The 21955-nt window shown below is 37.2% G+C and overlaps 1 protein-coding gene across 2 annotated transcripts in view; it reads left to right on the plus strand.

Annotated features, from left to right (window-relative positions):
- Nucleotides 1–21955, plus strand: part of DNAJC1 (DnaJ heat shock protein family (Hsp40) member C1) — a 214157-nt gene that overhangs the window by 169117 nt on the left and 23085 nt on the right. For both annotated transcript variants that reach the window (XM_054725810.1, XM_054725817.1), the window contains one exon: nucleotides 13462–13581. In XM_054725810.1, the coding sequence (XP_054581785.1) occupies nucleotides 13462–13581 (120 nt within the window). The remainder of the gene's footprint in view (nucleotides 1–13461; nucleotides 13582–21955) is intronic.

Consider the following 21955-nt stretch of genomic DNA (forward strand, 5'->3'; position numbering starts at 1 on the left):
CGAATCGCTTTTCTGATGTGCATTGTGAGTATGTGCTCCCCGTGTGTGGCTTTCCCTTCCATTTTTAAAGCTTTCCTTAAAATTTAATTTTAGCGAAGAGCAAATACATATTTGTAGTTTTACTATTTTAAAATCATTATTTATACACAACTGGTATTTTGACACTGAGAGAAAGTTGTCATGACCATTACAGTGAAGGAGTCTTTGGCAGGGGGGGCGGAGGCGGAGGTTGTTTTGTTTTCTGTTTTGGTTTGGGGTTGTTTTTTTGTTGTTGTTTTTGTTTTGTTTGTTTGTTTTGTTTTGCAATGTGGACGGATTCTAGAGGCTTTTGTTAGAAGGGGCCCATTCCAGGAGAAGTAGTTTGCAAGTAAGAGCATAAAATATAGATTTAAGTACAATTTATAAATGAAAAATATGTTCCTTCTAGAACCCAAAAATAACCTAAAAGAAGTTGTAGGTGTTGAGAGACATAGTAGCTGTTTCTTGACAGTGTCATAGGTAGCACGGCCTTCAGTTTACCACATAATTTTCAGGACTTCAACCAAGGTGATAGGTAGGGCCTTACACTATGTTGAAGCAGTGGTGCATGCTCTTTTCATGAGCTCCATTGTATTTGAATAGCCTGAACGAGTATCAAATGAATCTCCTCAGAGGAAGGTGTCATTATGTAATATCATACCAATGTTCCTGAAGAAAGCAGGATGTAGTTAAGATCTTTTCTTGCCCTGGCCCAGTAGCTCAGTTGGTTATACTATTGTCCTGATGTGCCAAGGTTGCAGGTGTGATCCCCAGTCAGGGCACATAAAAGAACCAATCATCAATGAATGTATAAAATAAGTGGAACAACAAATCAATGTTTCTCTTCTCTCTGTTTCTTAAGTCAATAAATGAAATTTTTTAAAAAATGTAAATAAAGCAAATCATAGTCCGGCTAGTGGAACTCAGTGGTTGAGCATCCACCTATGAACCAGGAGGTCATGGTTTGATTCCTGGTCAGGGGACATGCCCCAGTTGTGGGCTTGACCCCCAGTGGGGGTGTGTAGGAAGGCAGCTGATCAATGATTCTCTCTCATCATTGATGTTTCTATCTCTTTCTCCCTCTCTTTTCCTCTCTGAAATCAACAAAAATATTTTTTAAAAAGCGAGATAAAAAGGTTAAAAAAAGCAAATCATATTTTAAAAAAATAATAAAAGATCTTACACTAAAAAATTGTATGTGATGACAGGTTGTTGAGGTACCCCAGGGTAGCTGGGTAAAAGTTTATCGTGTCTCTTTGGAGGAGAGGGCAGGTTGCAGTCAAGAGGCTGTTGAAATGGGCACTGAACAAAAGATATTCACCAAATATATAATTGCAAAATATTCACCAGTTGGTGATTGGATGAAGTCAGTAATTGTAACAATATTGGCCAGGGAGCCCTTAATGAGGCCCACAGTGTGAAGGTTGAGATAATCTACTGAGACACTCTTCATTCTTCCCAAGTTTAACAGTAGGCCAAATTGTTAAATGGCAAACCAGTGGGGATAAACGCCCCTTCTCTAAATATGATTTGTATACTGGGTTTCAATCATTAAAGACTCTGCTTAATTTATATTGAGCCATATTAACTATTGTAAAAGGGAGGAGGAAGTCCCGGAGGTTTCAGGTTTCATTTTACCACAGTTCGATTCCTGGTCAGGGCACATGCCTGGGCTGTGGGCTCGATCCCCAGCAGCTGATCAGTGATTCTCTTTCATCCTTGATGTTTCCATCTCTCTCTCCCTAAAATCAATTAAAATTTTGAGAGAGAGAGAGAGAGACCGACCGACCGACCTGTACATGTGCTGCAACAAGAGATGCATTTCACATTGAAAAACAAACACAATCTGAAAGTGAAAGGATGGGAAAAGATGTTACATGTGAATGGAGACAAAAAGAAGTTAGGTTAGCAATACTTATATCAACCAAAATAGATTCTTGTTACTTTTGTAACAAGAGACAAAGAAGGGCATCGTAATTATAAAGGGACCAATCCAACAAGAGGACATAAAGCTCATAAACATCTACACACCCAACCATAGGAACACCTAAGTATACGAAGCAAATATTGATGGACATAATGCAGTCACAGTAGGGTACTTTAACACCCTATTGACATCAGTGGATAGATTGTCCAGACAGAAAATCAGTAAGGAAACAGTAGCCTTAAATGACACATTTGACCAGATGGATTTGATTTTTTTTAAATATATTTTATTGACTTTTTACAGAGAGAAGGGAGAGGGATAGAGTTAGAAACATCGGTAAGAGAGAAATATCGATTCATCTGCCTCCTGCACACTCCCCACTGGGGATATGCCTGCAACCAAGGTACATGCCCTTGACCGGAATCGAACCTGGGACCCTTCAGTCCACAGGCCGACGCTCTATCCACTAGGCCAAAACAGTTAAGGCTGGATTTGATATTTTTTTAGGACATTTTACCCAAAAGCATACATTTTTCTCAAGTATACATGGAACATGATCCAGAATAGACCACAAAGCAAGTCTCAATAAGTTTAAGAAGGATGAAATCATATTTAGCATCTCCTTCAGTCAACATGATATGAAAGTAGAAATCAATTACAAGAAGAAAACTGAAAAACACACAAATACATGGAGGCTAAATAACATGCTACTAAACATCAAAAAAGAAATCAAAAGATGCCATGAGACATCTGGTAATGAAAACACAATAGCCCAAAAATCTATGGTACACAGCCAGAGCAGTTTTAAAAGGAAAATTTATAGCAATACAGGACTACTTCAAGAAACAAGAAAAATCTCAAGTAAACAATCTAAACTTCCATCTAAAGGAACTAGAAAAAGGACAAACAAGTAGAAAGAGGAAATAAGAAAGATTACAGCAGAAAGAAACAAAATAGTCTAATAAAATAGAAAAGATGAATGAAATCAAGAGCTGGTACTTTGAAAAGATAAACAAAATTGATAACCCTTTAGCCAGACTCATCAAGAAAAAAAGAGAGAGTGCCCAAATATAATAAATAAGAAATGAAAGAGAAGTGACATTTGACATCACAGAATTACAAAGAAATATAAGAAAATACTACGAATAATTATACGCCAGCAAATTGGACAACCTAGAAGAAAAGGCTGAATTCCTAGAAATATACAATGTTCCAAGACTGAATCAAGGAAGGAATAGAAAATCTGAATAGATCAAAAACTGCTAACTAAATCAAATCAGTAATGAAAAAACTTCCACAAACAAAAATCCTAAACCAGATAGCTTCACAGGTAAATTTACCAAACATTAAAGAGAGTTAATATCTATTCTTCACAAACTATTCTAAAATATTGAACAGGGAGTAAGGCTCCCAAATTCATTTTATGAGGCCAGCATTACCTTGATACCAAAACCAGACAGACAAATAAAAAAACTATAGGCCAATATCCCTAGTGAGTACAGATGCAAAATTTTTCAATAAAATATTAGCAAACTGAATTCAGCAATACATTAAAAAGATCATACACCATGGTCAAGTGGGATTTATCCCCGATGCAAAGGTGATTCAATATCCACAAATCAATTAATGTGATATATAACATAAACAAAATGAAGGATCAAATCATATGATCATATAAATAGATACAGAACAGCATTTAACAAAAAACATCCATTTATGATGTAAAAAGAAAATTCTTGGCAAATTAGGAATACAGAGAACATACTCAACATAATAAAGGCCATATATGACAAACCCACAGCTGACACCATAATGGTGAAAAGCTGAAAGCTTTTTTTCTTTAAGATCAGGAACAACACAAGATGTCCATACCACTTTCATTCAACATAGTATTGGAAACCCTAACCACAACCATCAGACAAGAAAAAGAAATAAAAGCCATCCAAATTGGGAAGAAAAAAATAAAACTCATTATTTTTAGATGACATGATACAATATAGAGAGAATCCTAAAGAATCCACAAAGAAACTATTAGAACTATAAGTGAATTCAGTAAAATAGCAGGATACAAAATTAATATTTAGAATTCAGTTGCATTTTTAAACACCAACACTGAACTATCAGAAAGGGAAACTAGGAAAACGATCCCATTTACAATTGTATCAAAAATAAAATAACTAGGAATAAATTTAACCAAGGAGGTAAAAGACCTGTACTCAGAAAATTATAAGACACTGGAGAAAGAAATAGAAGAAGATACAAATAAATAGAAGCAAATACCATACTCATGGATAAGAAAAATTAACATCATTAAAACCCCATACTACCCATCGTGATCTATAGATTCAGTGCAATTCCTATCAAAATACCAATCACAATGTTCACAGGACTAGAACAAATAATTCAAAATTTTATATGAAACCACAAAAGACCCCAAATAGCCATAGCTATCTTGACAAAAAAGAAGGAAGAGATACTACATTACCTGATATCAAACTATACTACAAAGCTATAGCAATCAGACCAGCATGGTACTAACATAAAAACAGACATAGACCAATGGAAGAGAATAGAGAGCCCAGAAATAAATCCACACTTACATGGTAAATTAATATAAGACAAGTACATACATTGGAGTAAATAGTCTATTCAATAAATGGTGGGAAAATTGGACAATGAGTGCAAAAAAATGAAACCTAGACCACGTTCTTACACCATATACAAGAATTAGCTCAAAATGGATTAAAGACTTTAAAACTTCTAGGAGATAACATAGGCAGTAAAATCTCTTAACATTTCTCTTAGCAATATTTTTCTGACATGTCTCCTTGAGCAAGGCAAACAAAAGAAAAAATAAGCCAATGAGACTACCTCAAACAAAAAAGTTTTGCAGGGCAAAGGAAACCATCAACTAAATGAAAAACCAACCTACTGAATGGGAAAAGATATTCAGCAATGATACATCTAATAAGGGCTTAATATCTAAAATTTATAAAGAATTCATACAACTCAACACCAACAAAACAAACAATCCAATTAAAAATGGGCAAAGGACCTGAATAGCTACTTCTCCAAAGAGGACGTACATTACAGATGTCCAAAAGACATATGAAAAGATGTTCAGTGTCACTATTCATCAGAGAAATACAAATTAAAACTACAATTGGTTCCACTGGTTGGAACATCATTCCCAAAATGGTGCAGTTCAATTCTGATCAGGACATATACCTAACCATGGTTGTGGGTTCAATCTCCAGTTGACAGTACGGGAGGCAACCAATCATGTTTTTCTCTCTCTCAAATCAATAAACAAATCCTCTGTTGAGCTATCAACTCACACCTGTCAGAATGGCTATCATCAATCAACAGACAAGTGTTGGCGAGGATGTGGAGAAAAGGGAACCTTCACGAACTATTGGTGAGAATGAAGATTGGTGCAGCTACTATGGAAAAACAGTATGGAGGTTCCTCAAAAAATTCAAAATGGAACTACCTTATGACCCAGCAATTCCACTTCTGGGTATATATCTGAAGAAACCCAAAACACCAATTCAAAAGAATATATGTTCATTGCAGTGTTATTTACAATAGTCAATATATGAAAGCAACCCAAGTGCCTATCAGTAGATAAGTGGATAAAGAAGTGGTACATAATATACAATGGAATATTACTTGGCCATAATAAAGAATGAAACCTTACCTTTTGCAACAGCATGGATGGACTTACAGGTCAAACTCAGTGAAATAAGTCAGACAGAAAGATAAATACCATATGATTTCACTTATATGTGAAATCTAAAGAAAAAAAATCAATGAAACAAAATAGAAACAGACTCAGAGATTAGACTGATGGTTGCCAGAGGGGAAGGGGTTTGGGGGATGGGTGAAAAGGTGGAGGGATTAAGAAGTACAAATTGGTAGTTACAAAACAGGGGGATGTAAAGTACAGCATGGGGAATGTAGTCAATAATATTCTAATAACTATGTGTGGTGTCTGATGGGTATTAGACTTTGTAAGTTATATACATGTCTAATCACTATACTGACACTTGAAACTAATATATATTGTGTCAACTTATTGAAAAAAAAATGTTAAGCCTTAGCCAGTTTTGCTCAGTGGATAGAGTGTCGGCCTGTAGACTAAAAGGCCCGGGGTTCGATTCCGGTCAAGGGCACCCACCTCAGTTGCAGTCGCTCCTCCCCAGCCCCGGCCCTGGTCGGGGCACATGCAGGAGGCAACCAATCAATGTGTTTCTCTCACATCGATATTTCTGTCTTTCCCTTTCTCTAAAAATCAATGGAAAAATATCCTCGGGTGAGGATTAAAAAAAATTTTTTTTAAGAAAATGGTGCATACACATACACACAGAGGAATATTATTGTATTATTCAGGCATTAGAAAAAGAAATTCTGCCACTTGTAACAACACATTCATGGACCTTGAGGGCAGGATGCTTTGTGAAATAAGTCAGAAAAAGAGAAATACCATGTGTTCTCACTTATCTGTGGAACCTTAAAAAAAACAACTCCATAGATACAGAGCACAGATTGATGGTTGCTAGAGGTTGCAGGAGTGGTGTGCAGGGGGTGAGGTGGGTGTCAAATGGATGAAGGGTGTCGACAGGTACAAACTTCCAGTTATAAAATAAGTCATGGAAATTTAATGTACAGCACGGTGACTGTAGTTAATAATACTTATATTTCATATTTGAAAGTTGGCAAGAGTAAATCTTTAAAGTGCTCTTTACAAGAAAAAAATATTCTGTAACTAAGTATGATGACAGATGTTAACTAGACTTATTGTTATAAGACAAGATTGATGTTCACTTATTGTGATGATCATTTCACAATATATACAAATATCAAATCATTATGATGTACAACTTCAACTAATATAATGTTGTCTGCCAATGATAACTTAATGAAAAATAAAATCAATTCTATAGCTTTGTATGTCATGCAGAGTCAATGAGCCTTAGGGTGGCCTTTACGCCCTTTGATTTTTACTTCCTCACCCTCTGTCCTCATCTTCGCCCCCTGTCCCCCATCCCCTGCCCCCGCTTCCCTATTTGCCTGCTGCGCCAGCCTCGCAGGTCATCTTGCTGTTCCTTAGACATCCCAGACATGCTCCCACCTGCAGGCCTCTGCAACCTGCTGTTCCCTGGGCCTGCGCTGATCTTCCTGTGTCAGTTACCTCTTACAGGGTAGCAAAGCACTATGACCCTTAGTAAAGAGTTTTTTGTTCACTTCTCAAGGAGGGTATTTATTCTTGCTCCCAAAAAAGGAGTTATAAAGGAATTCTATCTGTTTGCATTGTCTTGAACCAGTGTTTCTCAAACTCTGTAGTAAAAGACCAGGTTTTAAAATTTTTTTATTTTCATTTGTTTCTGACCAATCTGAAGTCCTGATGTGCCTAATAAAAATGCAGCTCGCTCTTCATGTCGTTCCCCTATTCTAGTTTAACAACATTCCAACTGACATATTCTGTTTAAAAGAAGAATTGAGCCCAGCTGGTGTGGCTCAGTTGGTTGGGCATCATCCCATGCACCAAAAGTTTGCTGGTTCTGTTAGGTTTGATGGAACAATTGAATCAATACCCCCTCCCCTGGGAACTGACCCCACCACCACTTCACAATGGACATTCCACTTGCCTAGACCACAGTCCACTTGCTAAGACCATTCTCTCTCCCCTCCGGACTTCCAGAATCTGGACCTGCCCAGAGAATTCTCCGCCCAGGAAAAGCCCGCCGAAAGTCCTTTAAAAACCGCTGACTCCCATCACTGGGGTGTTGGAGCCACTTGGGGCTCAGCCACCTGGTGTGCGGATGATCGAATAAATTTGTAATCCCTCACCATTCTGGCCTCGTGTGTTCCTCCTTCGGTGACCTAACAGTTCAATTCCTGGTCAGGGCACATGGCGAGGCTGATCCCTGGTAGGGGGCATGCAAGAGGCAGCTGATTGATGTTCAGCTCTCACATGGATGTTTCTCTCAAGATCTCTCTCTTTCCCTTCCTCTCTCTCTCTCTCTCTAAAAAATCAATTAAAGTATTTTTAAATAAATAACAGAAGAGTTGACTGATCACATACTTGGTTATTGTGGCAGTATGAAATCCCTATTTCTAACCTTTATTGTATGTTTCTAAACTTGGTTACAGATGGGTAATAATTTTCAGGTTGGTGCTGTTATCAGTGGGGTGTACTCGTATGATGGTGGAAGTGGAGATCTTGGGGGGCCGCAGGAAGGAGAATGTCCCAAGGGATGATGAGGCATTGTGGAAAGCTTTATTGATGAAGTAACATTAAGGGAGTTCCCCCTCCAGGATGCCATCTCACTCAGTCCTGCCATGGAAAATGTCCCATTTTGTCTTTAGCAGGGCTAGGATTAAAACCACTGCCCAGAGTCTTTGCTCCATATTAAAGTTCAGTCCAGTCCAGCATCAGGCTAGCTTAGCTTGTGTTTCCAGCTGCAGTCCATTGCTTCCAGGATCACAAGCAAGCTGGCCTGAGTCACAGAACGAGTAAGTGCCAGGAAGCAGGAGTGAAGCAAAAGGAACAAAAGAGCAAAAGTTTCTTTGGGGATTTTAACTAGAAGCTTAACCAATGAATCTTTCAGTATTTCACACGCTTGCAGTGGCTCCATCCCTCTAACCAGTCCATGGTTCCCCAGGCTAGACTGACAGGCAAGCATCTTCCCCATGTCACCCTGACTTCACTGCACATGTGCCATCTTCCCCTTCGTTGGAATCCTTTCCCCAGTGACCTGCAAGGAGTGGACCAGGGGTTTTCTGGGAAGCATGAAGTTCCTGCTTCCTGCTGAAGTTGCCCAGATGATCATGCCCTTTGCTTTCTTCCTATCTATATATATAAAAGCCTAAGCGACCATCGCAACCCGACAGACAACTGAACAGGTTGCGTGGGGCGACTAGGCCGGCAGGGGGGTTAGTGAGGGGCGACCAAACGACCGAGCAGCAGGCTGTGTGGAGCGACCAGGGCGGCAGAGGGGGACAGTGAGGGGTGAACTGGCCGGTGGGGGAGGGGGGGGCAGTTGGGGGTGACCAGGCCAGCAGGGGGGGCAGTTAGGGGCAATCAGGCAGGCAGGCAGGTGAGCTGTTAGGAGCCATTGGTCCCGGATTGTGAGAGGGATGTCCCAGATTGGAGAGGGTGCAGGCTGGACTGAGGGGACCCTCCCCCCCCCCCCCGCCGGTGCACAAATTTCATGCACTGAGCCTCTAGTTATTAACTAGCTAGTTAAGATGGTAGCAGTGCCACCCCAAAGAACACACTTTACAATCACTGGTCCAGGTGGGATCTCTTTTTTGGCAAGGCAGCTAATCGTAGATGAGGAGACCTTGTGGACACACATGAAATACTGAGTGTGCTAAAAGATCACAACAGTAGAACGATAGTTTGGGATGAGTTGCAAACTTTCTTCAAAGAGTTTCTCTTCCTAAGAGTGAAAAGATATTTAAAGTGATTTGTTTTTAATTCTGTTGTTTGCTTTTTTATATATATACCATTTCTCTACATATATAGTGAAATTGGAAAGGAAAATGTGTAGCCAATAGCCAGATTGACATTCTAAAACACAAAGTCACTGTAGGACATAGAATTAGAGGATAGCATATTATTCAATTATTAGATATATCAACCACATCATTAGATATACATCTGATATTTTAACTGGATGATGTTATATAAGGATATTATTTCTTAGGTAACATATCTGGGAAGTGTCAACGTAAGAAATGTCCAAACCTGTACATTATGAGTTTATTTACACCAAACTGATGACAATTGCCAGAAAGCAAAATCTCAGCAGATTGAGAAAATACACCTTATTTTATACATTGAAAGCAACGTGGGGAGGGGGGAAGTATCTCTGGGATTGGATAAAAGGTAAAACATTTGTGGGGATAGGATAGTTAACAGTCAATAATTAGCATGATAATAATAACAATGAGGGCATTTGTGGTCTCTGCTCTGGCTTGGTGGTTGTGCTTTGAGGGGTCCAGAAAAAAGGAAATTGCTTTGATATTCCAAACAGGGTCAGTTAAAGTAAAGATTGACCTTTGTTAGGGAAAAATACCCACCTAGGACATGACTACCAGCTATGAACTGGTTTTAGTTAGAAAGTTTCACTTTCAGACCATTCTGTGTCCTTACTTTAGGTCTGGAGTTTGTAAGACCATCATTAAGGCCTCCCCTGAGTTTGTCAGGTTTATTATGTGGCCCCTTTTTCATCCACAGAAGTTATGAGTTGAACTGAATCTATTAAAAATTACTGGGTCCAAAATTGCAACTTCTTTAATTATATAAATAATTATTATTAACAGGTCATTACAATAGAAACATTGTTCGTTAGGGAGTTTCAGTATCTACTTATTAGATAGAAATGAACCTTTTGTCATTCAAGTATGAAAATAAATAATAATTACATTTAAAGTTTTATTTTAATTTGGCCATAAATTTTCAGTGTCAAATAAATTGCATGATCCTTTTTTTAATTAACATTTTATGTTCTAAAGCTGTGAGGGGGAAAGTGTGTTTAGATTACTTTAAAAATATAACGTGTTTTGCTACAGCCTCTTAACTCCTATACCCCAAGCATAGTAAGGATTTTCAAGGGCACCAAATCTTTGACATAGCTGGATTTCTGACAAAAATCTATTCCAAAGGGACTTTATTTGGGAATACAATTTAAAATTTCATATCAGCTCTTACTTTTGGGTCATTACATAAAAATATTGAATAATTTGAAAACTTACTTTTTATGTTGTATTCAGTATGGAGATTTATCCCCAGAGTGGGGCTTTTCTGATGCAAAATTGGAATGCTCGTGTAGTCACAACAGCTGTCCCCACACCATGTGGTATCTTCCATTACTTTACTAAAGAGATGAATTTTTGGCCGAGTGTCTTGGTAATAATGGACACACATGGTTTTACGTGGCAAAGCCGTATGCTTATGCATTCATTTGACTTTCACAGCTCCAGTTGGCTCCAGATTAGAACAAGGAGAATACATTCACACCATGGCCACCCTCATAGCGGCCTTAGTGGCTGGGGCACAGGAGGCTCTGTTGCTTCTAAAGACACAGCTAACTATTGCTGAGGAATGGCACAGGCACAGAGTGCCTTACAGCTGAAGGAGAGAGAATAATGACCTGCTGAAAGTATTCTCTCAAAGGTTTCAGATTATGGTCCTAGTTACTATTGATCTCTCTCAAAATTAATAAAAACCATGGCCATGAAATAACTTCGAAACTAAAAAGAAAGATTGTTCTCGCAGTTGATAATTTTTCAGGATATCAGTCCAAATATTTGGTTTAATTCTTTGCCTTCCCAGAAAAAGTGGAACTATACTTTTAGACTCATCTTATTAACAGGGAATTTAATAAAATTTTTAAAGCCCATTGCTCATATATGCAGCATATTTGGAAAACCATTCTCATAAAAATAGAAATTATTTGAACAAATTAGTTTACTATGTGAAACAATACCTATATATTATTGACATTTTAGACAATTTTGTTTGCTCCAAAAATATTTGTTATAATTAGTCAGAAGTAAACATAAGATGATTTTATTTAGTGTGAAATTGCATTGATATACTATATAGTTTGAAGACTATATCTCTGCAGTGTCAACCTAATGCTCTTTTTGGTATGACTTTATACTATAAGTTATATTTAAATTCTTAACTCCTTAGCATTTCTGAAATCAACTGGTACAGTTATTTAAAAGTTTCAATTTTATAGCAATAAAAATATACTTTTCCCCCCTAAACAAAGTAAAAACAAGCAGAAAGAAAGAAAACCTTCGGTGTAAAATTTTAATTACCTGATATGGAAAATTAGATTTCTGATATCATTAAATATCAGAGAAATTTCAACCATACCCAATGTAGGCTACTTTTTTATGTGAATTTATGCATGGATCTTAAGGGTTGTACTGATGAATATGTTCAAGGCTTTCAGCTTTTAGTGGATACAAAATAGAATGATTGATAAAATCCTCCCTACTATTGGCTATTATTTACTGACTCTTAAGTGGCAGGTTGTATTTATGCCAATTTATCTGCTTCAGGGAACATTCTTGATAGCAGAACAAAGTGAATAAAAGTAGTTTGCTTTGCAAATGAATGCAAATGGCAGAGCCTTTGGGAAAGCCCTTTAACAGGGCAGTGCACTTTGATTCTGAGTGAAGCTGCCATTTGGACTTGGTGAAAAGAGCACGCTTGAGCCATTGATTGGGGGAGACAGTGAAAAGTCAGGACGGGCCCGGGAAGCTCGCAGAGAGGCAGGCGGATGTCAGTGTGGTTAGAACGCAGTGGGAGAATGACAGGGAGGATTAGTGTCAGGGAGAAGCTTTGCCGTGGCTGTGGAGAGGGTCCCTGGGGTCACTCACCTCTGACTGTGGTTCTGTGCTGATGGTTCTGTAATGCAAACGCCCTGATGTGTGCCTGTTCGTTATCGGAAATGGTGATTAGAAAAGGTATTTGTCTCACAGGTTTCCTTCTTTCGTTTCTTCTTCCTTTTTAATTAAAGAAAAATAAAGTGGGCTTCCTCCATCTCTCTGCTGACTCCTAGAGAATTGTTTAATACCAGAGCGGTTACTGCCCCTGGTAGGGAATAGTTTAATGCTAAAATGTAACGTAACATAATTGTAACATGTTTGTTTAGTATATGATCATAGTTTGGGGTTTTTCTGCTTTGCTCAGCTTTGGGTTTGACCAAGTGGTCGTGCTGAATAAAATGCAGAGAATGTGCCTTGAATGTTTGCTTTTGCAAAAAAAAAAAAAAAATTCTGTAATATTTAAAGGTATTTTATTATTCAAATAATAATTTGATTGACTTTTAGGAGCTGATTACCTTCTCAAAAATGAAGTGTTGCTTTGCACAGACTTGATGGTTTAACTGTTGGTCCCATGAGTTTCTAATTTTATTTCTGTTCCCAAATTTTATAAAATGGTAACATTTGATAAGTTAAACTTTTTGAAAATACATGATTTTTAGAATGTTGTTACTTAGAATGAACAAAGTAGATCTTTGTCTCAATTGTGATTCTTGATCTCTACATTTACTTGTTGACATTTTCATTTATGCTTATACTTTAAAGAAAGCAATAAAAACCTTATTTTTTTAAAAAAACTTTTAAGTGTAGTGACTGTATGAGGCATTTGTAAGCAGCGGTGACACAATGCATTTCGTAGGCTTTGTGAATGGTTTCTCACTAATGCAGAACTGACTTGTCTTTTTTTCAAAATTCTTCAAAAGCCTGACTTCACAATATTTCTGCTTTTATATTTGGTATACATAGGAAAATGTAAAAGGCTACTGGAGCTTTGCATTCTAATGTTAAACATGCAACTCAAACCTCTATCTGAACTATTAGATACATTGTAATATTATTGTTTTTGCAGAAAGCATATTGCCAATAGTTTGTTTCACAGGTTTATTAAATGTATTAGCAAACATTCTCTAAATTGTCTTTTTTTTTTCCTTAATGTTTTCCAGGCACCTGAATGGACAGAAGAGGACCTCAGCCAGCTGACAAGAAGTATGGTTAAGTTCCCAGGAGGGACCCCAGGTCGATGGGAAAAGATTGCTCACGAATTGGGTCGATCGGTGACAGATGTGAGTTCACTCAGATTTGCATTGTATGGAGAGTGAAAACCCAGAAAAGACAGTTATGTAGAAGTTAGACATAAATGCCTCCACCATTATCTTTGGAGAAAGGCTACAACCCTTTTAGGACCTGGAAGTGAACCATTAACGAAATAAGCAAGAAGCAGGTTTCAGCCAGTCCCATGATCCACAGTTAACAGCTGTTTAAGGAATTCTAGTGTTTAGAAACTTAAGCTAGTTTTGTATTTAGAGTGACTCCTTCAGCTTTGGTGGAAAAGGTAGTTCTCAGACTGATTAGAATTAGGAAAGTTATATTTCATAAAAAGGGGGGAAATAAAAAGAAGTTATATTTCATCTGGATCTTGTTAACGTTGGAATTACACAGATTCCTTAGTGTAGGTATTTAGACAGGTGGTTTGCATTAATTAAATCAACAGTATCCCTATAATGTTTGTTTTTATCTTAAGGATGATGCCTACCATCTATTTTGACAAGTTGTTTAAAATCCTTAAAAAACCCCCCCCCACAAAAAAAAAAAATACATACACACACAAATGTAATATGACAAGCCATACCTGGCATTTTAAAAAACAAAGTGTTTACCTGGACAGTGTTAGATTTATCACTTTGGGTACTTTTATTGAGGAAATTTAAGTCAGAGAATCTTATTAAAATATCTACCACAGCTCCTGACAAGTACTACTACTCAGTAAATGTTTACTTGATATTAAGAAATTTTTATTTTCATCAATATGATCCTTGTTTTTACAAATTATAGTAGTCTTTACTAAACAAGTTCTTTACTGAATTTATTTAAATTATTTATTTTAAATAAATCCTGTAGATCTAAAATATTTATAGGGTTACTGAAAGCAAAGATTCAAATGTCCTCCTCAATTCCATTAGTAAATGTTGGACCTTTTCTGATAATGAACAGTTTAAAACCCTGAAAAATGATTAATAAGCACAACCACCAAACAGAAAAGCTTGTTACATAAAATGCTGTTACCTTTTTGTAGTGAATTACAATCTTTTACTTTAAAAACAAACTTATAGAACATATTACTGTCAATTTTTTAAATAGTTCTTTAAGAGTTTTAAATTATATATAGGAATGTTTTTAAATTATATATAGGAATGCCATATAGATCTTTTTAAAATCACTCTTAAAATACTACTATTTGGATTTTATGAAATGTTTTTTATTATTTTGGTTTCAGAGTTAAAGTCTGATCATGTGGGAAAATAGCGCTTAAATCTTGTAACTTTCTTCTTTTTTTTTTTTTTTTGCTATGTTTCATGAGGAGACCAGTTATATTAGGTGACTGGGAAAAGAACCATAAGGATACATTTTAAGTACTATGACCCTCTAATTATACAACTATGTACTGTTAATATAATGATTAACAAAAATTACTAAAACAATTTTCAAAAGGTTATCAAACCATTATTGGCTTAATAGGGCTCAAATTTTTAGTTAATTGACTAATGAGAAATAATAGTTCACTAATTCATTGTCTCTTTTGAAGACAGCTTTTAACTTTTTAAATAATATTTCTTTTAGGGCTTACAGTTAATAATGCCAAAGGCAGATAGGATACTGAATAGAGCAGTTTTTTACATTAATTTGTCATTATCGTCTGCTTAAATTTTTAATCTATATTTTTAAGAGGAGAGAAATGAAAGTTTACTGGTAAATGATAAGAATATACATGATATAACCAACAGAGCCTTGATATGGCTTGTCAGTATCATAGATCTAGAAAATCTAAACATAATTTAAAAAGTTGTTTTAGTGCAGCAGTCCCCGGATAAGCAAAGACACCTTTTCAAACTTTTGCAAATTCATTCCATGTGTTTCAAATTTTTTTCTTCTAGAAAACTGCCATAGTTTTCTCTGCCAAAACCGAAGGAAGACTAATCCCTTGTCTGTAATAGATATTCCTGCTTTTATTGTAGAAGTAGCAAATGTGACTCTTTGAGATTTTTTTCCTCCAAGTATTAGTTCTATTTTCATAATACTAACAGTACCTTATAGGTCAGTATATAGTATATCAATATTTAGTATACCAAAATGCCATTGTAACTTTTCTTCTATGTCAGCTATATAGAGATTCACTGTATTTCATTCTATGAGCATCATCTCCATAGTTGGCATGTACATTTCATTTCACTAACTACACACACACCTGTAAATTACTCTCTCTAAAAGAGAACAGGTGTCTGAAGACTCATTCATTTTAGTGAACACGCAGTAAATTCCATTGAAGCAGCTGAAATGGGTTTGGCTAATACAGGTTCCTTTACTAGAATGTTAACTAAAAGTTAACCACACATTACAAGATCACTTTTTGGCCTACGGTGTTAATTAGATTTGTTTTCATTAAGTGTTTGATTATGAAAAAGAAGGCAAGTTCAGTTTGCTGTCCTTGAAACCTCTGCATACTGACCTGATCACCTGGGCCAGTTCTCCCCTGCTCTGCACATCTGGTTTTTGACCTGTTTTCCTTGCTAAATTTGTAGCTTCAGGGTTTGTTCTCTTTCCTTTCAGAAACAATTGACCTTTTTCAGGGAGGGGTGAGAGTGTAGCCCTGGTGGGATCTTTATAGTCTTGATTTAGGTTGACAGATTACAATGAAAAACGCATTTAATTCCTCAATTAAGAAAGGAGTTTTCAGTGTATTAATTGTCATAATTAATGACAATTGCTAAATTCTGCTCCAGATAAATACAAGCAATGTTATTAGCTTTGTAAAACATGAATGCAAAGTATATTTTAACTCAGATATACCTAAACTGTAAGACCTATTTTATTATATATCAAATTTTTTAAATGTTAATATATGCCTTTCAGCAAATAACTCTGATAACCACAAAGGACACTCCAATTGTAAAAACAACAGGAAACAAAAGCTGTCTGGCATGTAAAGCCAACTTTAATGTGATTATTAACTGCAGGTTTTCTAAGTTAAGGGCAGGGAGCCTCAGATTTCTTGCCTGTGAGGTGGTATCATTCTCTAGCCTGAAAGGATGTAAACTGATTCTGCTTCTCTCCGTGGTCACTAATCTCTTACATTCTGGTTGTGATAACAGACTGATTGGAGATTTTCTGCCTGCTTGGAAAAGACCCAGTTAGGCAGCAAAACAAAAGACAGGTGGGTAGATTTAAACAGACTTTTATAATTGCCTTAGTACCACAGTGAGAGGTAAGAGGTGTGTAGTTAGATAAGTGTCCCCATATGAGAGGGAAGAGGATAAAATTGAGAATTTTATTATTTATCACTATAACAGAGAGGTAAAGGAGATGCCTATTGGGGGGAATTTATGGGACATGGCAGTTGTTTCAAAAATATATCTGGATTATTCAATAGAAAATAAACTATGGTTTATCAGGGAACTAAATATGTAGTAATTATTTTGGCAAATATATTGCTACAACTTCTTAGAGTCAGACTAGTCCTACACAAGGTGTAAAGGTGACAAGGATGGTTTTTTAATTGTCTGTCTTCATTCACCCTTGCTGTCTTCTTAACCAGGCTTCTTGCTCTAGTAGATCTCCGGATCTCAGCCTGCTCACACATTCCTCTCCTTCCCTTCTTCCCTCACACTCTCAACCCCAGTATCTTAACGATATTTAACTTTTAGAAAGGAATGGGTTCTTTATTCCATCCTTCTTGCTAGATAAGTCACTAACGGATCTAATAACCAATTTTCAATATGATATTAATAGAAAATAATTTACTGTATTACCAAATACACACACACACACACACACACACATACACGGATTTTAATAGAAGCCTTTTTTTTAATTAGATTACAAGTGATACTTGTGTGTGTGTGTGTGTGTGTGTGTGTGTGTGTGTGTGTGTGTATTGAATTTAGAGGGAGAGAAAGGGGGAGGGAGAGAGAGAGAGAAAGAAAGAGAAACATTGATTGGTTGCCTCCTGTACGCACCCTGACCTCACTCGGACACAGGGACTGAACCACAATCTGGGTATGTGCCCTGACCAGGAATCAAACCAGCAAACCTTTCCGTGCACAGGATGACACTCAACCAACTGAGCAACACCGGCCAGGGCAAGCCTTCAGTTTCTTATCCCAAGTATATGAATGATGGGTGTGAGAATTTCAGGCAATTTGACTGCCTGTTTGAAGAAAAGAGAAGGCAGAGCATTATTTTGAGGAAAATAGGACCTTTTGGTGTCCATGGGGAAAACTACATAATTAATTGCTTAATTTGTTCATTGGCCTCATTAGAATTTTGCTATTATATGATTTCTGGGCCAGAGGTTTATAGATTTGCATTTCATGTCACCATTTTTGACTCAGTATTGAGCAAAATCATAGGACAGGATTATAAAAGGTATTCAGATATTTTGATTCCTCCTCTAATATGTTCTTAGCACTACTTAATGCTGTTTTATTGCTGAAAATGAAAAACACTTTAAATGTGTCTAGAGACTTTCATTAGAATTTTTTTTGTAAAACTGTGTTTATAGAAAAAAAAAAGGAACTTTAAAAAGTACACTGAAGTAAAAAAAAAGTTATAATCAACCACAATAAAAAATGACTCCTGTAAACATTTTATTATATACCATTTTAGACTCGAGTTCTCCTGTGGGCATATGACTAGACAGTTTCCACCGTATCAGTCTGTATCCTGCCCTTTGCATGTTGTTGTGAAACAGGAGCTCCTTCCTGTGAAAGAGCCTCAGCATTTTTCTAAACCCTTACATAATGCGCCATGTTGTCTGGATGTAAGTAAGGAGCATCCTACTGATTGTCATTTAAATTGCTGCCTTTTTTGCTGTTTTCCTGAGAGGTCTGTTTTGTGGGGTATTTTTTTCATTCATCTTTCCACTTCTACCCATTTTCTTACCTTGTATCCTAGAATTGGAGCTGCTTGGTTCAAGAATATGGATGTTTTCAGAACCTTTGATGTCTCTAAAACTGGCCCCCAGGGAGGTAGTAACAATAGACTGTGGTGCCACTTTAGCACATGAGAGGCCCCTTCCTCAGTGTCCCATCAACACTGAACATCCTTTTTTGTTTTTAATCATTGCTTGTCAAATAAGTGAAAAGTGCTATGGACTGATTTTGTAACTTGCCTCCTTACTTACTGGTCTTATTTCAAAAACAGTTTGTGTTAATTCATTAGAATTTTAGGATAGTTCTATTGTCTACAAATAATTTGCCATTTTCTTTATATTTTATTTGACTGCATTAGCTAGCAATTCCAGAGAAATGTTGTATTACAGTAATAGTAGTTAGTGTAGACATTTTTGCTCAACATCTTAAGAAAACCTAATGTTTGGCCAGTAAATTTAATATTATTCATTGATATAAGTGTTATATTATTATACCAGGGATATTTTCCCTTTAATTTTTCCAATTCTAATTTATTATAGTTGTATTCAGAAATAGAGGTGAAATTTAATAAAGTTTTTCTTTTTACATATATTTTTATTGATTTTAGGAAGGGAGAGGGAGAGATAGAAACATCAATGATGAGAGCGAATCATCTATCAGCTGCCTCCTGCATGCCCCTTACTGGGGATCGAGCCAGAAACCCAGGCATGTGCCCTGACTAGGAATTGAACCATGACCTCCTGGTTCATATGTCCACTACGGTCAATCACTGAGCCACGCTGGCCAGGCTAACAAAAGTTTTTTTTAAACATCTCTTGACATGTTCATATAATTTTTCTCAGATGAACAAGTGAGAATAAATATATTGCCAAGGTCCCTTTATATTTCCAAGATAAACTTTACTTGGTCATATAATATTATTCTTTGAATAAATAACTGGTTTTGATTTGTTAATTTATTAGGGTTTTTGCATTTGTATATTTAAGAATATTATAGGGGTTTTGCTATTTTATTAATTGGATATATTTATCCTGTCTTATGTGATTTTGTTCAATGCCTAGATAGAAATGATGACATGGAATGCAAATCTATAAACTTCTGACACAGAAATCATATAATATATAGCAAAACTGTATCCAGGCCAATGGACAGGTTAGCAATTAATTATGTAGTTTCCCCTAATGGACACCATTCCTACTAAAATGAAGTATAATGACTGAAAGTTATAATGAAAATCTCCTAGAGAGCCAAATAAAAAGACAAGTAATTTTAAAATATTATAGGAACGATAAGAATCAGTTCAAGAGGTCTGAATCTGATTAAGAGTTTCAGTGAGACAGACAGGGAAAACAGACACAAGAACATTATTCAGGAAATAATATAATAGCTCTGGCCAGTATGGTTCAGTTGGATATCGACCTGTGCACCAAAAATATGCCAGGTTGATTACCAACCAGTCAAGGCACATGCCAGATTGCAGGTTCCATCCCAATATGGGGTGCGCAGGAGGCAGTTGATCATTATTTCACTCTCACATCACTGTTTTTCTCTCCCTCTCCCTTCCTCCCTCTAAAATCAATAAAAAATATTTTTAAAAATAAATTCAATAAATAATATAGTGAAGTTTTAGAAGCAGGAACACCTGAAAACAAATTTTAAGAACCTTCCAAGTCAAGTAGGATACATGGAAAAGGTGCTTGGAAAATGTATCAACACTGAGACTACGTAGATCTTTAAAGCTTCTAGAGAGAAGAAACCTCCAAAGGAAGGCAAATCATAGTGACATCAGATCGCTCAGCAACAAGGAGAAAGGAATAATGTCTTCATAGTTCTGAAGGGAAATGGTTCTGAATCTAGAACAGACCAAGTGTGATGGTAAATACATGGGACAATGACTCATAGTCTTTCTTAAAACGTTTCCTGAGATTAAAGTGCAGCAAAAGAGAGAAATAAGTTAAAAAGAAAAGGAAAAAGACATAGATACCAAGGAATCTATGCCCAATAAACAGAAACTCCAAGACTCCACAGTAACATAGCCAACCACTGGCACAGTAAGTCCATGGTGAAATACAAGAATGAAGGACTGTGTGAGAGCAACCCTGGGAGACACGAAGATTTCATATCCTACATAATATGGCTGAGAACTTGAAAAATGTTTTATATATGAAAAAAGCCAACTAGAAACTACATAAACAACAGAAAACCATACACACACAAAAAGGCGTAGTCCAAATTTAAGTACACTAACAAGTAGAGCAGAAAAACTTGATAGCGAGAACATTCTCTTTTGAACAACACAAGAAATGTGATCACAGCATAGTACTTGTCTCTAAGGTGAGTAATGTTGATCAGATCATAATTATATAAGACCTTACATTATGACTTTTATTTCAAATACTTTATATATTTTCAGAAGATTTTTTAATTTTTAAAAAACTGTAAGACTAAAACAAGTAGTTCACCAAAATATGTTCTTTCCTTGTCTAGTACTAGATTTGTAGTCAAGCACATATTGCCCAGCAACACTGCACTTGCAAGCACTGCCCTCACCTCCAAGCTCTGTTGTGGCCAGAGGAGCATGATTGAAGTGATGTGTGTTCACAGGAGCTCTTATTTACTTTTCCCTGCCTCTAAGCTGGAATACCAGTTTGCCTGCAACTAAGCTGCAATCATGCGGGCAAAAACAGTTGCTCTAAAGGATGGTGGAGAAGCATGATGGGGAGAACCTAAATGCATGGAGTAGAAGGAAAACTGTAGATAGTGACAAGTGCTATGAAGAAAAATAAAGCAGAATATGAGGTTAGAAACTGAAGGAGTTGCAGTTTTTAAAAGTGTTCTAAAAAGAGTCCTCTCTGAGAGGGAATACAAAGTAAGAAAGAGAGCAAGTTTGAGAAAGAGCATTACAAGTAGAGGAAACAGCCCCTACTCTGGCTTTGAGGTAAGAGCATGCTTGGGATGTGCAGTCTAGCAAAGTGATCAATGTGACTGATAAGGAGTGCGTAGGAGGGGATTACAGATGAGACCAATGGTAGTGGAGGACAAGACTGAATAGGACCTCATTGGCCAAGATAAACATGCTGGATTTTATTCTGAGTTAGATGGAACGCATTGGAAGATGTGGAGCAAAGGAGAATCACTCGCTGGGTCATGGGCACTTCTGAGCTGAGACCCTGAGGCTATAGGTGTGTGGGGGGATCACTCCATGGGGGCATAGGCGCTTTCGAGGCTGAGACCCCAGGCTGCCGCTGGGAGGGGATCACTCCGTGGGGGTGCAGGCACCTCCCAGGCTGAGACCCCAGGCTGCCGCTGGGAGGGGATTGTTCCGTGGGGGTGCGGGCACCTCCAAGGCTAAAACCCCAGGCTGCCGCTGGGAGGGGATCGCTCCGTGGGGGTGCGGGCGCCCCCCAGGCTGGGACCCCAGGCTGCCGCTGGGAGGGGATCACTCCGTGGGGGTGCGGGCGCCTCCCAGGCTGGGACCCCAGGCTGCCGCTGGGAGGGGATCACTCCGTGG

The sequence above is a fragment of the Eptesicus fuscus genome, chromosome 2, assembly GCF_027574615.1.
Source record: "Eptesicus fuscus isolate TK198812 chromosome 2, DD_ASM_mEF_20220401, whole genome shotgun sequence".
Classification (NCBI taxonomy): Eukaryota; Metazoa; Chordata; class Mammalia; order Chiroptera; family Vespertilionidae; genus Eptesicus; species Eptesicus fuscus.